The sequence below is a fragment of the Ruditapes philippinarum genome, unplaced genomic scaffold (genome assembly GCF_026571515.1).
Source record: "Ruditapes philippinarum isolate M1 unplaced genomic scaffold, ASM2657151v2 ctg3467_1_1_1_1, whole genome shotgun sequence".
NCBI classification, from domain to species: domain Eukaryota; kingdom Metazoa; phylum Mollusca; class Bivalvia; order Venerida; family Veneridae; genus Ruditapes; species Ruditapes philippinarum.
In genome coordinates, this window is record NW_026862068.1 from 12,283 (window position 1) to 30,458 (window position 18,176).

Genomic DNA, 18,176 nt, shown 5'->3' on the forward strand with positions numbered 1-18,176 from the left:
TCAAAGTCTGGATTTGAATTGGATTTGCAAATTTGTAAATATTTCGAGGATTGTTTCATTTGAATAAATAATTGTTGACAAATGTGTATACATTCAAGAAGCGACTATCATGTTTTTGAAAGATTGTCTTATGAACGCTGGATTGCTATTCCGACGACAAAGGCGAAGAAGATATTAGAAATGGTGTACGTCCGTGCATCGATGGATCCCGGAGAATAACTCCAAAATTACTTGAGTGATTTCTTCAGTATACTGATAGAGCATATTGGGAGAAAGTGTTCAAGAACAATAACTCTACTTTGCTTACGTTAAGACTTATTCCTCTGTATCATATTTACTTGAAAACTTTGTCCGAATCATAACTTCGAAAGTACATGAGGGATTTACTTCAAACCTTATACACTGATATAGCACATTAGCAAAAATTGCACTATACAATAGCAATAATTCTACACTGCCTACTGTTAGAGTTATTCCTCTTTATCAAATCTATTTGAAAAAAGAATCGAGAGCATAATTCCAAGTGTACTTAAGGGAATAATTTAAATATTCCGTTTCTGATGTCATGCCTATCCTATACCATACATATACAGTTCATCATTTAAGATTGATACACGTATCCATTTGACCTAAACTTGCATTGGTGGGACGTTAACCAACAAAATAAATAAATGTTACATAGTTCTGTTAATCCTGTTACCACCTCATTATTCCTCATACCTGTTTTGGTAATGAACATTAATATAATTTTGAAAACATTTTCAATGCCTTATCTTTTTCCACCTAACTCAGCATGATCCTAATGGACCTTTCCGGTTTTTTTGAGCGGAACATTTAGCCCCACCTTTTCCATTCATTTCTAGGTCAACTGCTCACAAACAGTATCACAAACATAACCACGTGTTCTTTTGTGCAGGTCAACCAGTGACTATGTATTATCTCGGTGTAGCAATTAGACAACAAGTTAGCCAATTTACATAAAATTGTAAACACTGGAAAGGTCCCCTTTTAAAGGATTTCCTCTCACAATGTAAAATATACGAAAGTACCTCCTTCAGGTTCGAAAGAACAACCTTCCGGAGACGGGATTAACCATGTAAAACATGGCTCTTATTACCTACGGGCTGGAGCCCTCAGGATATTGGTTTGCGGCTCTTTTTGAAGCATGGAGGAACACGAGACCTGTTTCAATACACGGAGGAGCACATGATCTATAAGTGTCTGTGAACCGTACTTGATTGGTCTCGATACAAAGTTATTTTCAAACAATTATAAAAAGAGTTAAATAAAATATCTTTAAATTATTACAAAACTTTCCACCGCAGGAAACCTTTTTAACTTGTTTGAGGACTGTTATTGCTTCGACATATTCATTGCAGTAACTGTTTTTGCTCGTAGGATATCAAGAGCATTTTTTTTTCTTGAAGAAGGAATTTTGATTATCAGACTGTTCTGTGTTAATATAAAAATTAGATACGATGTTTGGTGATCAGTAAATTGAATGAATTGGAGTATTTTTTATCCTTTTAATTACGTTTGTAATTTAAGTTATTTATAATTTCAGCTTTGCTGACATCAGGTTTGATTATGTCGAAATTGTAAGCGAAAACAAAATTGAGTCTGGGAAATCTCTTCAAAAGTAGCCTCTTTGTTGAAAAATGTGAAATAATATTTTGATAATTTTCTCTGTGAAATTATCAAATATAATTTTTACGGATAAACCATTAATCCAAATAACAATAAACAAATTGAAAAATATTTGATTCAACGACGGATTTAACAGAAATATGTTATTTTTTGTATGGTTTATTCTGTTTATAATCGAATCTTATGATAGTGCTTACTTACTTTACAGTACTAACAAAATTTTACACTTACCGACGGTGAAAATGAATATTCTTCGCCTTTAAACTGAACAATCTGAAGAGTAAATGAAAAGCACCTGTAAATTCATGCAGGACAGAAAGTGATTAAAGAAAGAAAATATTAAAAATACAAATAAAAACAACAAGAGTCACCACCGGGCGGGGGCAACGCTCGACTTTTTACTTTTTCTAAAAGCAAACAAAGAAATGTTTGAACAAATCTTAACGTTTCCTTTTTAAAAAATTAATCGGTCTGTCTTGTCACATTAGTTTTCTCTATACAAATATATATACATACGCATTGATATGTATATATATATAATATATATAGAAATGAGAGAATATATACTCACATACCACCACATCGATATGCCAGTCCAATTACGGCACAGCGCCTAACAGAACAGTCATGAAAGCATAGCCACTGCTCATCCACCATCTCAAAAATGATGGTTTCAGAACAGCTTTATATACAGTCACAAACTGCACTACACATTAAAACAGGCTCAACATTCGCATATATAGAGTTTGTTCTCTGTAATAATGTATCACAAATCAACGATGACATTTTTATTGTCTTCTTCACTGATTGGGACCAGAGAACTATATATCTATTTCCGATAGTCAACTCGATCCCGTAAGATCAAGTAGGATACAATGAATTTAGATATAAAGGGAGATAATTAAATTCAATACAGTTATACTTTCCCCTACGTGGGATCAGATAAAGATACAAGTGTGCAGATAAATTGTTATAGAAATGAGAGAATATATATACACACATACCATCGCATCGATATACCAGTCCAATTACGGCACAGCGCCTAGCAGAACAGTCATGAAAGCATAGCCACTGCTCATCCACCATCACAAAATGATGGCTTCAGAACAGCTTTATTTACAGTCACAAACTGCACTACACATTGAAACATTCTCAACATTCGCATATATAGAGTTTGTTCTCTGTTATCATGTCTCACAAATCAACGATGACATTTATGATCATTTAATGCACAAATCAGTAAAAATTCAGTAAATTTAACTTTCAAGGTCAAGGTCATTAAAGAGCCCAAGTCAATTTGAGTTTGATAAACATGAAGGTCTTGTGCTTTAGAATGTTCTGTTATAAAATAAAGATATCCATTCAATAATTACAAAGTTACAGCCAGTTACAGCAAAAAATAATGAAAATTTCAATAATTTGACCTTAAAAGTCAAGGTTATTTATGAGTGAAGGTCAAGGTCTGTCTAGTAATTTTTAAGGGCTATCCTTGAAGATTATTATGTTCAAGTTTGAAGACAATCCATTCAAAAATAACAAAGTTACAGCCAATAATAGTCCCCCAAAAATGAAAACTTCAATAAATTGACCTTCAAAATCAAGGTCATTTATAAGTGAAGGTCAAGGTCTGTCTAGCTTTTTTAAGGGATATCCTTGTAGATTATTATGTTTAAGTTTGAAAACAATCCATTCAAAAATAACCAAGTTACAGCCAATAATAGCAAGGACAAGCAAAATTTGGACTTTTGACCTTGAAGGTCAAGGTCGTTTATGGATGAAGATCAAGGTTAGTGTGGTCCACTGAAAGGTCTTGTCCAAAGGGTTGTTGTGGCCAGGTATGAAGACAATATACCAAGAAGTAAAACAGTTATGATCCTGGTACAAGTTTGCGGACGGTAACGGCAATGCCGCCACCTCTACTTTTTTTTTAAAAATCGAGCAAATAAAATGAAAAATAAATAATAATGGTTAAGAAAATAAAGATAATTTTATGAAAGAAATGAAAAAATATAAAAATATGAAATTGAAATTTTTTTTCATCTTCTGCTGAATATGTGTTCATCAACAGTTTAAGATGATGTTTATATAACTGATTTTTATAAGGCACACGAAATAAGCTCTCGCCCTATATAATAGATATATTCATTCTTACGATAGGATTTCCTTTGCTGTCAAATGAAGCAAGAATATTGTTCTCTCTCTTTCCTGCAGAAATTGTGTATAACTTGCCAGCATCGTCATAAAAAGCGATTTCTGTATTGCATGTTATATCCTTTTCACTCCTTTCTAGAAATTTTGCAATACGCATACACAATAACCCGATGGCAGCCTGCTTTTCTTCTTTTGCCATCATCTCTGTCATAATTTTAAATGGTGTATCTGTGTGTTTCCCATGAAAAGGCCATGTCTGAATCGATACGACAATGTTTTAAAGTTTCATTCATCATCATGTACACATAAAACATTCAAATCTATATTACATTCAAATATTTTAGCACAATATTTATACCTTAGCCGCTTTTCGACTCCTTAAAAACGGTATTATACGAAGGTAATTCAACCATAACTTTGGTAGTAAACAAACCGCAACCATAGGCACTCGGTTCCTAAACCTTCTATGATTTTAATTTATTTTTTAAAAAAATTCATATCATGTTTATAAAATACTACAAGGTTTCGCAGCCGCCATGTTTTAACGCAACGGAAGTACGTTGACTGGTGTACAATTTTCATTAAAAAACACTAGTTCCCGATTCGATGAATAGAGACTATTGGCTAATACGGGTACCACAATTATTGACTATTTCGCCGTGGTACCCGCATCAACAATATGCTTTAATATGTGACTCGGGAGCCAGTATTTTTTTTTAAAATTGTACACCAGTCAACGTACTTCCGTTGCGTTAAAACATGGCGGCTGCGAAACCTTGTAGTATTTTATATACATGATATGAATTTTTTTTTAAAAATAAATTAAAATCATAGAAGGTTTAGGAACCGAGTGCCTATGACTGCAACGACATATATGTCCATGTTCCCAATCTAAAGGGGGACATTAGGGGTATTCGTTAAAACAATTAAGAGGAATTTGCCGTGGTCACGAGGGTGAGATTGTTTCAGAATAGTTGCCTAGCAATGAACATAACTAGGTGGAAGTACGTCAATGATCACAAGGGATAATAATAGCAACCTTAGAATATTTACTTCTGAAATTATTGCATTATATAATGAATGACTCTCGTAAAGACGAACTGAATTATAAGCGCGTCAATGAAAAATGATTCTTGTTTACCGTTAACCGTTCTATGAACAGACACTTGGGGGGTCAAATACTTTATTGAGCCTTGATGGTAAAATATGTAAAAACTGTTTGAAAACCAGTTAGATGTCAATTTTGTGTTTAAATATTATAATATTTTTATATAGTGTTTACAGGGGCGTATCACGTTGGGGCAGGATATGACCCCAACCGTCTGTGTTTCAAGGGTGTGTGATAAAAAATAATTTATATTCGTGTAACCTCCATAAAAGTTTAACAAACACGCTCTTGTTTGTTCTAAATACATTGCAGCCTTTACCTCTTAATGCATTATCTCTCTATAATAATAATTTCCACATTTCTATCTATCTGTTTCGATATCCATTGAGTTCGATTCAAGCATTGGTATAAGAAATATTATCTTCCAGTTCTTGAAATCTACTTATGAATGGTAAAAGTTTTTAAATACGAGGTAATCTATGTAGATTGACCAATGTTTAAATGTTTCTGGTAATATATCAGTGCGTATGTGTGAGTGTGCGCGAGCGTGTTTGTTTTGTCAGTGTAAAAAATAGCAATGTTTTACAAATTTGTCTAAAAATGCGAGGGTGCACGTATCGTTATTGATTTATTTTATATTAGATAACATACTTTGATTTATAAACCACGAATTGCAATACTTTTGAATTGTATCTAATTTCATAAAAATGAGAATTACGTACTTTAAATGGTTTTCCGTCTGGCTTTAATTCTGCTGCGCCAACAAAACGTCTTATCTGCAACAAAGAATCATACATATTCTTCAATGATACCGCGTTAATTATATCTAACAAAAAATTGTACATGGAACAAAAGACAAACAGGGAAATTTCAGCGTCGTGAATTCATCAATGCAACTTAACGAATTCACCTTTTCAAATTCTTCAAGGTGACCTTGACCCTTGACCTTACAACCAAAGTATCATCAATTGGTCATGGGCAATGCTGTTCCAACCAAGGTATGGTTATTAAATACACTTTACGTGATTAACATAAGAAACATTACAAAGCCATAGATCAAAACAGACATGTAACTGCTAATTTATGCAAACAATTTTACCACAGTCACGTGACCTTTCTGTACTGACCCTAAAACCATGACATAAATAAAAGGTAATGTGATCATGGTAAAATTGGCGCAATGTGTAGAGTGCAGATTTGACATTTCTCAGGTCAAGGTCACACCAAGTCATCTTGTATCGACTTCAACATTTCGAGTTCGCTCTGTGTCTTTTAGAAAGAAATTAAAGCTTTTTGACAAACATATTACTTATTATGAGACGGTATGCAGAACTGACGTGCGAGCCACCTGAGATCAAAATGCGTTCGTCCCTATATAGACTTATATAGGAGTTTCCGTGTCCGGTTTGTATATTTTGAACCAGTGGAAGGAAAGTAAAACTGCTTACCAGAAATCTTAACAATAACAAGACAATGTGCAGAGCGCAGGTTTAAACTTTTATAGATCAAGGACTCGGTCACAATGTAATAATTCATAATTTCAAAATTTTGTAACCTCTCTGCATTTTTATACGGATTGTAGGAAAATAAATCTATTTGGCAGAAATATAAATATTACTGAGATGATGCGCAGAGCGCAAGTTTTGACGTCTTCAGTCAAGGTCACACTGACTCATTTAAACTCTTTATATAAGTGTAAATACATGTATTACAAAGGGAGAATTTATTAACATGTTTCCTCTCAATACATATGTATGCTACCTCCCTTTATTTCCCAAAATCTATAACTTCTTTATGTATACACCCTATATTTTTTTTTCTGTAAAGTTTCTAATTATTGAGGAGACATTAGGTTAATATTATTTAATTATGTTTAAATAAGTCAATCTTATTAACTAAAATGATGTTATTTAAAATGTGTTAATTCGCTAAAAAAAATAAGTTGTAAATTATACATATAAAATGTCATTTGTAAGGCAATTTATCAGAACGTCAGACATGAATGAAGATGTCAAGAGTACCGGCAATGTAAATTTACAATGTTACCTCTGTTTAGTCATACTGTGGGCAGTCTTTTACTCATGGAAGGACTGATATGGGTTGAAGGGCTGATATTAAGTTGATGTTGCTGTACCTGTTTTATTATGCATTAAAACAAAATATATGTTCGAAGAAATACCAAATTAATATTAGAGGTTGCAAAATGTGTATCCCCTGACTACCAGTGTTTTTTTTAAAGACTGTTTTTTTAAGCTTTACATTGAGGGAAGAAATAATAACACATATTTATATGCCCAAGAATATTATATCTATATAAAAACTTAGATATCTTGCATGAAGCGTTGCCTTGTTGACATCTACAAAAGCTATATTGATCATGCTCCGGGGTTCTGTATTATTCTGACCTTATGATGGCCCTTATATCGCTCACCTTATCATTGAGGCTCTGAATTAATATTGATAGCAATGAATGCAATATCTATATAATGCCATTAACTTAAACTGATATCATAACAGTCATATCTGCACCTGAAATAGCGCAAAGGTTTTTCCATACATGCCTATTTATGACCTGTGACCTTTTTTGACCTCAGATGACCCATATTCAAACCTGAACTAAAAATAATTCAAACAACCTTTCTGACATATTTCGAGGATATTTGGACTAAAAATGTAACCTCTAGAGTGACAAAAAAGCTCAAGGCCTTGCACTTTCAGAGAAGAAATTTTTAAAAATTTGTGACCCAGATCTTCAAAGGAGAAAACAATTGAACAATTTTAGTAATGAACATCCAAGGAAAATTTCATTAAATTTGACCCAGTCGTTTCTGAGAAGAAATCGTTTGTATAAAGATTTAACGACGGGTGGACGGACGCACTAATGGACGATGGAGGCCGGACAAATTGTTATCACAAAAGCTCAACATTTTGTGTACCCAGCAGGGTGGTGGGTAGGTCTCATGTAACATGTGCACATATCTATTATGCTCCCCGAAGGGAAAACATATAGTCGCCGCTTTGTCTGTACGTCCCCTTTTCATGTCCGGCAACTACATATGAACAAGAAACTTTGTAGGTAGATAGGTCTTATTGAGTCTTTCTCGCCTATTTTTTTAGTTTTGCCCTTTGTTCATTTTTTAAACTTTGAACTTTGTCAGGGATATAACTCTGAAATTACAAGAGTTATCAACAAGAAACTTTGTAGGTAGATAGATCTCATTGAGTAGACGTGCAGTGCAATAAAACCGTAAGTCTGCCTTGCCTAATATTGAAGATATTGCCCTTTGTTCATTTTTACATCACTTTGAACGTTGTCCGGGATATTACTCTGAAACTATATAAGATAGAATAAAAAAAGAACTTTATTTTTTGCTTTAATATCAATAAAAATAGTTCTTTATTTTCAACACCTTGGTTTAACCATACATGTTCAAATCCTCAAACCTTTTATCAGTAAGCTCTTAAGATTAATCACCCAGTTGGTTACATTTAGTTCGTTAACTGCGTCATTCTGTAACATCAAATAAATATTTCTAATATACTTTGATGCTTTACTGGACATGTACATATTTTAAACCAATATTTTATAACACTAAACATTCTATATGATATCATACTTTGTCTACTAAGCTCGCCATATACAAACTCATTTTGGGCAGATGCTTAAACACTTAACAATCTTTAACAAAAACTTAAATATGTTCTTTCTATATGTGAAGCTTTAAAAAATCCAACACCTCTGAGGAATACATTAAAAATTGGCATTATTAACTTATAAAATAAATTAAGTGTATGTTTAGGTAATAAATCTGTAAATTAATATAAATATTTATTCATTTTGAAAATAGCTTTTAAAGCCTGCCCAGTTACAGCTTTTGATGCGGAATATATGAACCACCTGACGTAAATAGAACACCTAAATATTTAAAACGTGCTACAATTTCTAACTCTTGATCGTTATACAAGAAACGTAAATTCTGAGGTAATCTACCTGCTTTTCTGAACACCATGACTTTAGTTTTTCTCGTATTTACTGTTAATTTCCATCTATTACAATATTCTAATAAAATATTTAGGGAATGTTGCAATTCATCTTTTCGCAAAAAGAATTATATCATCGGCGTTTAACAACAGACCTATCTTTATTCTTCCAACATCAATACCTTCTATACCTCTATTATTAAACATCTGCTCCAAATCATTTAAATACATGCTAAAAGAAAAAGGTGAGAGACTTTTACCTTGACGAACGCCTAAATGACAGTAAAACGCATCACTTAAATCATTATTACATTTCATTTAACACTTAACATTGCTGTACATTGACTTTATAGCATTTCTATATTTCCACAAAAGTTTGTACCACAATATATCCCCAACAACAAAATCGAAAGCTTTTTGAAAATCTATAAATGCACAGTACAAATATTCCTTATTATTTAAACAATGGTTAATCTAACCGTTAAGAACAAAAACATTATCAGTTGTACCCGTACCTTTTCTAAAACCTGCCTGAACCTCAACATACTCGTATATAGAATAGTTTTCAGCCGAATTATCGAGTCTGTTGTTCAAAATTCGACTAAACAATTTGCAAAATTTACTCAGTAATGTGATTCCATGGTAGTTTCCTAGTTCATTTATATCACCAGACTTATGAATTGGAACAACAAACCCTAACTCCATTGCTCAGGAAAATAACCCACGCTTAAACAACAATTATATAACACGTAAAAGTAACTTTTTAATTGATCAGCACCATTTATAAAACATATCCGGTCCACTTGCCGTGTTACACTTTAATTGCTTTATAGCTATGATAATTTCAAAAATTGTTATTTCTACATCTAATTCATCAAACATAACTATTTAACTGTCAGTACATACGATTTTTTACACTTCATACAACTTTGCCACATAAATTAATCAATGATAAACTAATTTCCCTAATTCAGAAAACTTTTGCACGGGAAAAAGTTACCTTTCTAGCATGTAATTCTAACAAGGTTTTTTTACTAACGGTATTGTTAAACATTATACTACGTGGACCTGTGACGAAGTTTGTAGAGCACTCTCTTTTCTTTTAGACAACATTTATGTCAGGTTTGGTAATACCCTATTTAAACAGATCATTGAAATTTCTATGGGTACTAGTTGGGCACCCCTGGTCGCCGATTTGTTTTTGTACTGCTATGAAAGAGACTTTATGTTGAGTCTCTCTGAAGATAAACAAAAAGATGCTATAGTCGCATTTAATAATACTTCCAGATACCTTGATGATATTTTTAATTTAGATAATTATTATTTTGATCAAATGGTGTCTGACAATTATCCCCATGAACTACAACTTAATAAAACGAACTCTAATTTTAGTACATCATTTTTGGATCTTCATATTACTATCAACAACAATTCTGTTCACACGAAAATCTAGGATAAAAGAGATGATTTTGACCTTTGTTTAGTTAATTATCCAAATTTAGATGGAGACGTACCGCATGCAAAATCTTACGGGGTATATGTTTCTCAGTTAATTAGATTCGCTAGAGCTTGTAGCAACGTAAAGGATTTCAACGAGCGGAATATTTTTATAACCAGCAAGCTTCTAAAACCATGAAAACAGGGCTACCGCTATCATAAATTACGGGAATATTTACAAAATTTTACAATTTCAAAATTCAATAGTGATTTAAAAACTCTTCTGCGACAAGGGATTAGCCAGTCTGGTTTTTATGGCGATGTGATTTAAAAACTTCGTAAGGTTTTGGGTCATGGTAATTAGCTGCTGTATTTACTAAAATCATTAAACGTTTTATTAAAAGAGGTTATGATCCTACTATTTTAAGACATACTGCATGCTTAGTGTTCAACCCTTTAACAGTTGGACACTACGCTTTCCTCTTTTGATTTCATCTGACGGACTAAATGGGAGACTCTATGATGGACAGTTCGTAAAGCCCTTTGGGACTGAATTGTCTTAATGTTCGTCTTCTGCCTTGCTTCGTCGGGCCCTTGTAGGTGATTTTCTTGTTGCTCTGTCTTCCTTTAGGACATTCAGTACTTTTGTTATGGTCATTGGGTTTACTTTTATATGTTTCTACATAATCATTTTGGTGTTTTACTTATTTAACCTTTTGTAACCATAACAACTGTTAAAATTTCACTTGGCGGGGATTCATTTTATTTACACTATCTCGTTTATAGAAACATGGTGGGGCTAAGAGTGAGGTTTGGTGCATCATTTAGCGGCTTAAACTCCCCAGCAGTACTTGTGCTGCTGACCGTTCCAAGGCGACGCCCCTCTGTGTTCCTCAGATGTATGTCTATGTAGTTTCATACTGTTTTGGTGACACTTTTGCTTGTGTCCCTTGTTGGTCTACGATGAGTTTCTTCGTCGTTGCCCCTAGTCTTACTTTTTTTTAATTTACCCCCTTCCCCAGGTCTCCTGTCCCCTTCCCCTGTGCCCTTTGACTTTGTAGGCCTGCTTTTCAATCATTTATTTGTTTCCTTTGAATTCCTTATCAGGTGGAAATTATTTCCTATTATTCAATCATTTATTTGTTTTCTTCGAATTCCTTATCAGTTACAAATTACTTATCATTTGAGTGATTAGCCTGTCCGTGCTCTGTCTTGTACCTTGTCCTGATTTTGTTTGGGGTCCGCCTGAGCTCCTTGCCACTAGTTCTTGTTGCTGGGACATGTGGGGGTTGCGTTCATTGAACGCCGCCTTTCCTTGTTGATCATGTTAATCATATTGTATTTCGTTATTGAACATCATATCGTTAAGATAAACAAGTCGCTTCTTTTAAAAGAAGCATGCGAGAGGTATTTTTGCAGCTGTGGAAGATTTGTTTAATTCGAAACTATTTGGGGATATTTTTGCATAAAAGGCACAATTGGTTATATATTGCAATTATTTAAAAAAAAAGAATTTAATTGAATATAGTATCATAATGAAAGTTTGTTTAACACTTCATTTTTTTAATACTTTGAAAGGTTATATGCCGGAGAAATGGACTTTTTTCTTGGCGCATTAGGGATACATTTTCTACAAAGGGAACAGTTTATGTTATGTCATCAATAAATGATATATATACATGTATATATTAAAAGTAGTATAAAAAAAAAAGTATTTTGAAAAATTTAATAAGCAACTTTTCGGTTTATGTTTTATTAAATATATGGAAACGTTTCCTGTACATTTTCCAAAATGTTTCAAATAATTTTAAGTCCTAGATTTAATCATTTGATTAGAATAAACAGTATATAAAGCTGCATGTCTCCAACCACAATATTTGAAGAAAATCAAACTTGAGTAAAATTTGTACCATTTGCGCCAAAAAATCTCCGTTGCGTCATTTAGTCATTTAGTCATACTGGTTCAAAAGTTAAAGGAGCAGTAAAACTTCGGTACACGGTTCACGTGCATGGTAGTCTCATCTCTACCTTATCATAAAACAACAACACAGTTGTGCATTTCGAGAATTGACTTTAGAAAAAACTGACCAATCCAGTTTTATTAACACGGTAAGGACAAGACAACAATTATCCGCTATACGATGTAACGCGGATAATTTGAAAATATCGTAGCTATAATGTTCACTGTTACTATTTATCGGAATATGAAATAGTTAAAGCTATTCAGAAAACAATACGGTAATCGATTTATACAGTTTAAAAGATTAAAACGGAATTAAACATCCACGTTGCGCTAAGTAACGTAAACAATATTTTCGAGTTTTCTTTGTACCGATTTGTTCTCTCGATGTTAATTTTTCGTTTAAATTAAGTCGTATTTTGAAGCGGAGCATGCACGTAACAGTTTTTATTTGTTTGGGTCGTTAATTGCAAATGCCGAAAGTAGTCCGCTTTTTTGAAGCGGTTACTTCCCTTTATACGTACACTAACGCCGTAAACTTCAGGGGAGATTACTGCGTAAAGATGGTCAAATGACAGGCGCATTAATTTTCAAGCAAAATAGTTCCCGAATGGTCGAAGATTTCTAATATTGTTTTATTCTTTATAGATATACTCGTACATGCTTATAGTAAGCTCCATGATTATTTACACCTGTGTTACAAACCCTTATTTAGAATAAAGTGGTTTTCTTCAGGCCGTTAACATATATCTTCACCATGGCCGTGGGGTTTTGCGCGCTCACTTAGGAAGCGAGAGGTCTGGAGTTCAAATTTTAGTTAAGGCAACCCATTTTTTTCAAATTGTTTAAGTCAAATAAACATTGAATTGAAAATTAGTGTTGCAATAAGTCCTATAGCCAATTTACAACAATTAAAACGCTGGAAAGCATTGGTGGCACTATACAAAAACAAATTGGTTTATAATCTCACAACCTTCACCTTTCTGACATTCTGAGACCGAAACAAATTCAGTGCCTTCTGTGCTTTGATTGTAGACTGCTCCTAATGATTTTACGCTTTAAATGAGGTTCATTCACTACAATCTGATATGCAAAAATGGATGCCGCCAGCAATCACTCTGAACACTGTGGAGAGGTCTGGTGACTTCTCCAAAAATGTCATCATCAGCTTGATAAAAATGACTTTCTGGATTATTAATTGCGCTAAAATAATTCGCAAATGTATCTACACCTATTTTTGGAGAAATATTATTACATACAGATTCCTTAAGTAACTTCCAATAAAGTTTTGCATTTTTATATCTTGACTGTATAAACTTATCAGTATTTTCTTTTCTATGTAAATATTTTTTGTTTCTAATCATGTTTTTATATTCCTTTCTTGAATCAGCCATCAAGTAAAGATTGTCATCTGTTTTATTTTTATTGTAAATGTTAACATTGTTATAAAACTGTTTCCGTTTTCTTGAACATTTGCCATTAAACCATGAATTATCGGAATTTGTTTTGTATCCCGCTTATTAAAAATACGCTGTCTAAACAAAGGTGTACAAATGTTTCCCATAATTTCAGAAAATTTATCAGCATTTGAATCCATATCTGCTGGACTCGGGGCGACACCCAAATCCTCCTTAAGAATTTGAATAGAATTTTAAAAATATACCTCTGTTGATGATTGTTTCTAATACATATCAATTTCATTTGGGTCCCGTATTTTACTATCACATTTATCATCCATGTGCATTACATTTTAAACATCATTACATTTTAAGAAACTTTAAGAAAAAGGTAAGATAAATCTCGTTATGTATAAGTGAAATACAGAAAAAACGTAACTCTGCCTTGTCTAATGTTGGAGTAATTGTCCTTTGTTAATTTTTACAATTTGAACTTTGTCCGGAACATAACTCTAAAACTAAAACATATAACAACTAAAGACTTTGTAGGTAGATAAATCGCATTAAGTATGTTTGCAGTGCAAAAACTGTAACTCTGCCCATCTTAATTTTGGAGTTATTGCCCTTTGTTCATTTTTACACTTTGAACTTTGTCCGGGACATAACTCTGAAACAGTCTGGCTTGCCTTATTTTGGAGTTATTGTCCTTTGTTAAATTGTTACACTTTAAACTTTGTCCTGGATATTACTCTGAAACTATAAGAGTTATGAACACTTTGAACTTTGTCCAGGACATAGCTCTGAAACTGTAAAGGATATCAACAAGAAACTTTGTAAATAGATCTTAAAATAGGGGTGCAATGCATAAAAACCGTAACTCTTACTTGCCTGATATCAGAGTTGTTGCCCTTTCTTCATTTTTACCCTGTGAGAATTAACAAGAAGTAGTTTTTTTGTGTCTAATACCTGTTCGGGGAACGTCAACCGGTTCAACCGGCTCTTGAACAGTGTACAGGTTTAACAAGTCTTTTCATCTAACCAACTACGTGCAGTGCATAGATATTTAGCAGGTATGATCACTTTTTTGACTTAAAAAAAGAATTATTAGTTTTTTTAATGGACATAAGATTGATGTTTGTGTGAGTGTTGGTGTTATAAATGTAATCGGAGGCAATGAAAAAGAACAAGAGGGCCATAATGGTCCTGAATCGCTTATCAGAAACAACTGTTTTTCTGTGTTAGAAATAATTTTTCAAATGAATGATATGATGTATGTTGTTATATTTTTGATCATTGAAAATCGTTCATCGCAACTATATTGTTGTGTATACATGTTTGTGGTATTTTTGGTTCATTCGTTTTTTTACCTTTTTCAATTGGGTGGTTCCAGTATTCCTTCTTGAATATTGTATAATTACGCCTGCTATATAAATTTGTAAAAATTTCCGTAAATGATTATGCTCAATCAAACCCAGCCTGTTATTTTCGATTATTTCGTTTTGGGCGTTCTTAAGGGACTCCGTTATTCTCTTTTCTTTGCCAAAAGGAAAGTCTAGTTCAACTTCAACATCTTCCTCCAGTTATATAGTTTCCCCGATACTGATTTTCTGTCTTCATAACAAAAAAATGGAACCTTTCACAAATTGCCCAAGTTCATTGTTACTGTTCATCTGGCATGTAAAGCATGTCACCCTTCAAATTTCCTTTTCATACTGGAGCCTATTTAATTCCATTTTTCGTTTATTTATTTTTTTAATCAGGATAACAGTTTGGCTATTAAACAACCCCAAAAGCAAAAACTACAGAAATCAGGGATAAGGGAATGTTTTTTTTCGTGAAAAATGATCTTGATTGGCTAAACAGCAATTGCTTTTTAACTGTTTTTTGTACATTCACATTTTTATATTCAAAATGTATTTGCGTACTGTATAAGGTAAAGGAAAATAATGATTATATAATTATGATGTTTTTGTTTTGTTTTTTTGTGTGTTTTTTTTGTGTTTTTTTTATTTGGGGGAGGGGGTGGGGGGTGAGGTGGGGGTGGCATTTCAACAGCGAATTTTGTGGTTGCTTGTTAAAGGCTATAGAATTCAGACAATTTAGTTCTTCAGAGTTATCAGTTTTTAATACTTTCAAGCTTTGAAAAGGGAAAAATATAATGTAATGGTTACGGTAACATTTCCATTTAAAAAGGGTATTTAGGCTTTTTATGTTATTTATTTTTTAAGGGGGAGGGGGATCAATGAACTTGTTCATACCGACATCATTTTAAGTGTTTTAATGTCATTTTCTTCATTAAGATTAATTTACTTTGTCTTTTCCTTTCTTGTTTGAGCTGAAAATGTGATACGGACTATTGAATGCCAACAAATGCCAACAAATCGCACTGAAAAAATGGTGTCTATTCAATGATTACGCCAACATTTACCAAGAAAACCATAAAAAAAAACTTTAGGGACCAATCACATTAATTTGAACACACTTGAAACAAAAGAAAGAAAACACCTAAGAAAGCTACTAACAAACTTTGTTGACAATTCATGAATAACTTTGTTAAAAGATTTCTTTCTATTTTCAGCTTTAATGGCTCCTTAAAGGGCCAATCAAATATATAATTTGAGCAAACTTGATAAAAAAAACCTCTCAGAATGCTACAGACAATATTGGGAATCATCCATCCATAAATTGTAAGTAAAAGATAATTAAATGTTTTTCTATTTTTATCTTAAGCGGTCCCTAAAATGACCCAATCAAATTATTATACGCAAATTTAGATAAAAAAAGATTTCTTTCTATTTTCAGCTTTAATGGCTCCTAAAAAGGCCAATCAAATAAATAATTTGAACAAACTTGATAAAAAAAACCCATCTAAGAATGCTACAGACAAAGTTTGGTGATGATCCACTAGGTAGTTCAGTAGAAAAAAATGTATGTTTTAAGGTTTTTCTATTTACAGTTCTGTTGACTTCTAAAAAGAGCCATTTGAAATGATACGCGAAAATCACATGTGACTGTCACAAGGATGCTACTGACCAAATAAAAAGTAAATTTGCCCAGCAGTTTCAGAGAAAATGAATCCTGACACATTACGACGGACGCCGGAGCAATCCCCTTCGATATTAATTGCTCTCCCGTAAATTTAGGTTCTAGGGAGCTAAACTACTTGTAAGCATAGCATTTTGATTTCTTTATTATTTTTAGGCATACTGTTTTGTGCTTTTGAATTTCTGGTATAATATTATTTGTAGGTTTCTTTGAATTTTTTATTTTTTTTAAACCAACATTATTGTTGTTTTCAGCCAGTATATACAATGCCATTCATTAATACCTTTACACCTCTTGTAAATTACTTAAAGAACAAATTTCAAAGACATATACATTTCTGAGTTGTTTTACATAAGTTGAATGTAATTGTAATACATTATTATTTTAGGTCATTTAAATAATTTACAGGACATTTATCCACATTTTCATATATGAAAGAAAATCTAAAGTATTTAAAAAATTGTTCAGAATGGTTAACCTTTATCTGATTTTAATTATATGCACCTTAAGCATGAATAAAAGCCTAAATAAGAATCTGACAAAGTTAAAAAAATATTATTAAAAATTACAGTTATTTGTTTCAAGATCTTGCAGGTTGCCTGGGGTTCATCAGACTATTATTGGTGTGCTGGACATTTTTGAAGTGGTTGAAACCTGATGATTGAACACACCATTACATGTCCCTCCCTTTATTGAGTGGCTAATGATCATGTGACACAGTGCACTATCATTATGGTGCCGTTACTTGTTGACCTGTTCCAACAAATGCGGATACGGAATAGGAATGTCCCTCAAATTATCAGTGAAAACCATGCCACGCAGTCTTCAAGATACTTTTTGCAGTATACTAGTTGCCTTGTACAACACTACATCACAGGCTTGGAGTAATGATACTCGTAATGGTAATGCAGTAGGAATGCATTACTTTTCTTGAGACTTATGCAATGCAATGATACTGCATGCTAATTTGCGTTGCTCGTAATAGTACTGGAATGCAACAGTCAGGTAATGAAGATGCATTACTATGCATTACTTTGCATTACATTACCAAACGTACTACACCATCCAAAGAACACAATATAAAATTCTGATGGCCTTAATCAGTCAAATAAAATCGTTTACTTATATGTCTGCACACAGGTGCTAGTGGCATTGATTTGACATAAAATGTGTTAAAACCATTTAAAAGTATGTAAAATCCAGTTGTTTGCATGTGTGTTCGACCCGTTTGATCTCATTGTTGATGTATTTCAAGCGTAAATACCAGGTTACAATGTACATGTCATGACGGTCTCATCTTTCGGACCTGGGTGATTTCTTACTTTCGGGCTTTAAAACATTAACTAGTGGTTAATTGGGGATCTGTAAATAGTAAATTGTAATAGAAAAATATATTGTTCATTGATTCCATGCAAAAATCCGACGATATTACCGCCCGGTGAAAAATTTT

At 32.9% G+C, this 18,176-nt stretch overlaps 1 protein-coding gene across 1 annotated transcript in view; it reads right to left on the minus strand.

Moving 5' to 3' along the window:
• LOC132717826 (uncharacterized) overlaps positions 1 to 18,176 on the minus strand; it is a gene marked incomplete at its 3' end in the record, with an annotated part of 50,068 nt that overhangs the window by 7,406 nt on the left and 24,486 nt on the right. Inside the window, exons 3-5 of the mRNA XM_060701398.1 lie at positions 5,629 to 5,682; positions 3,800 to 4,054; positions 1,879 to 1,920 (exon numbers count right to left, since the gene is read on the minus strand). Coding sequence (XP_060557381.1) covers positions 1,879 to 1,920; positions 3,800 to 4,054; positions 5,629 to 5,682 — 351 coding nt within the window. The remainder of the gene's footprint in view (positions 1 to 1,878; positions 1,921 to 3,799; positions 4,055 to 5,628; positions 5,683 to 18,176) is intronic.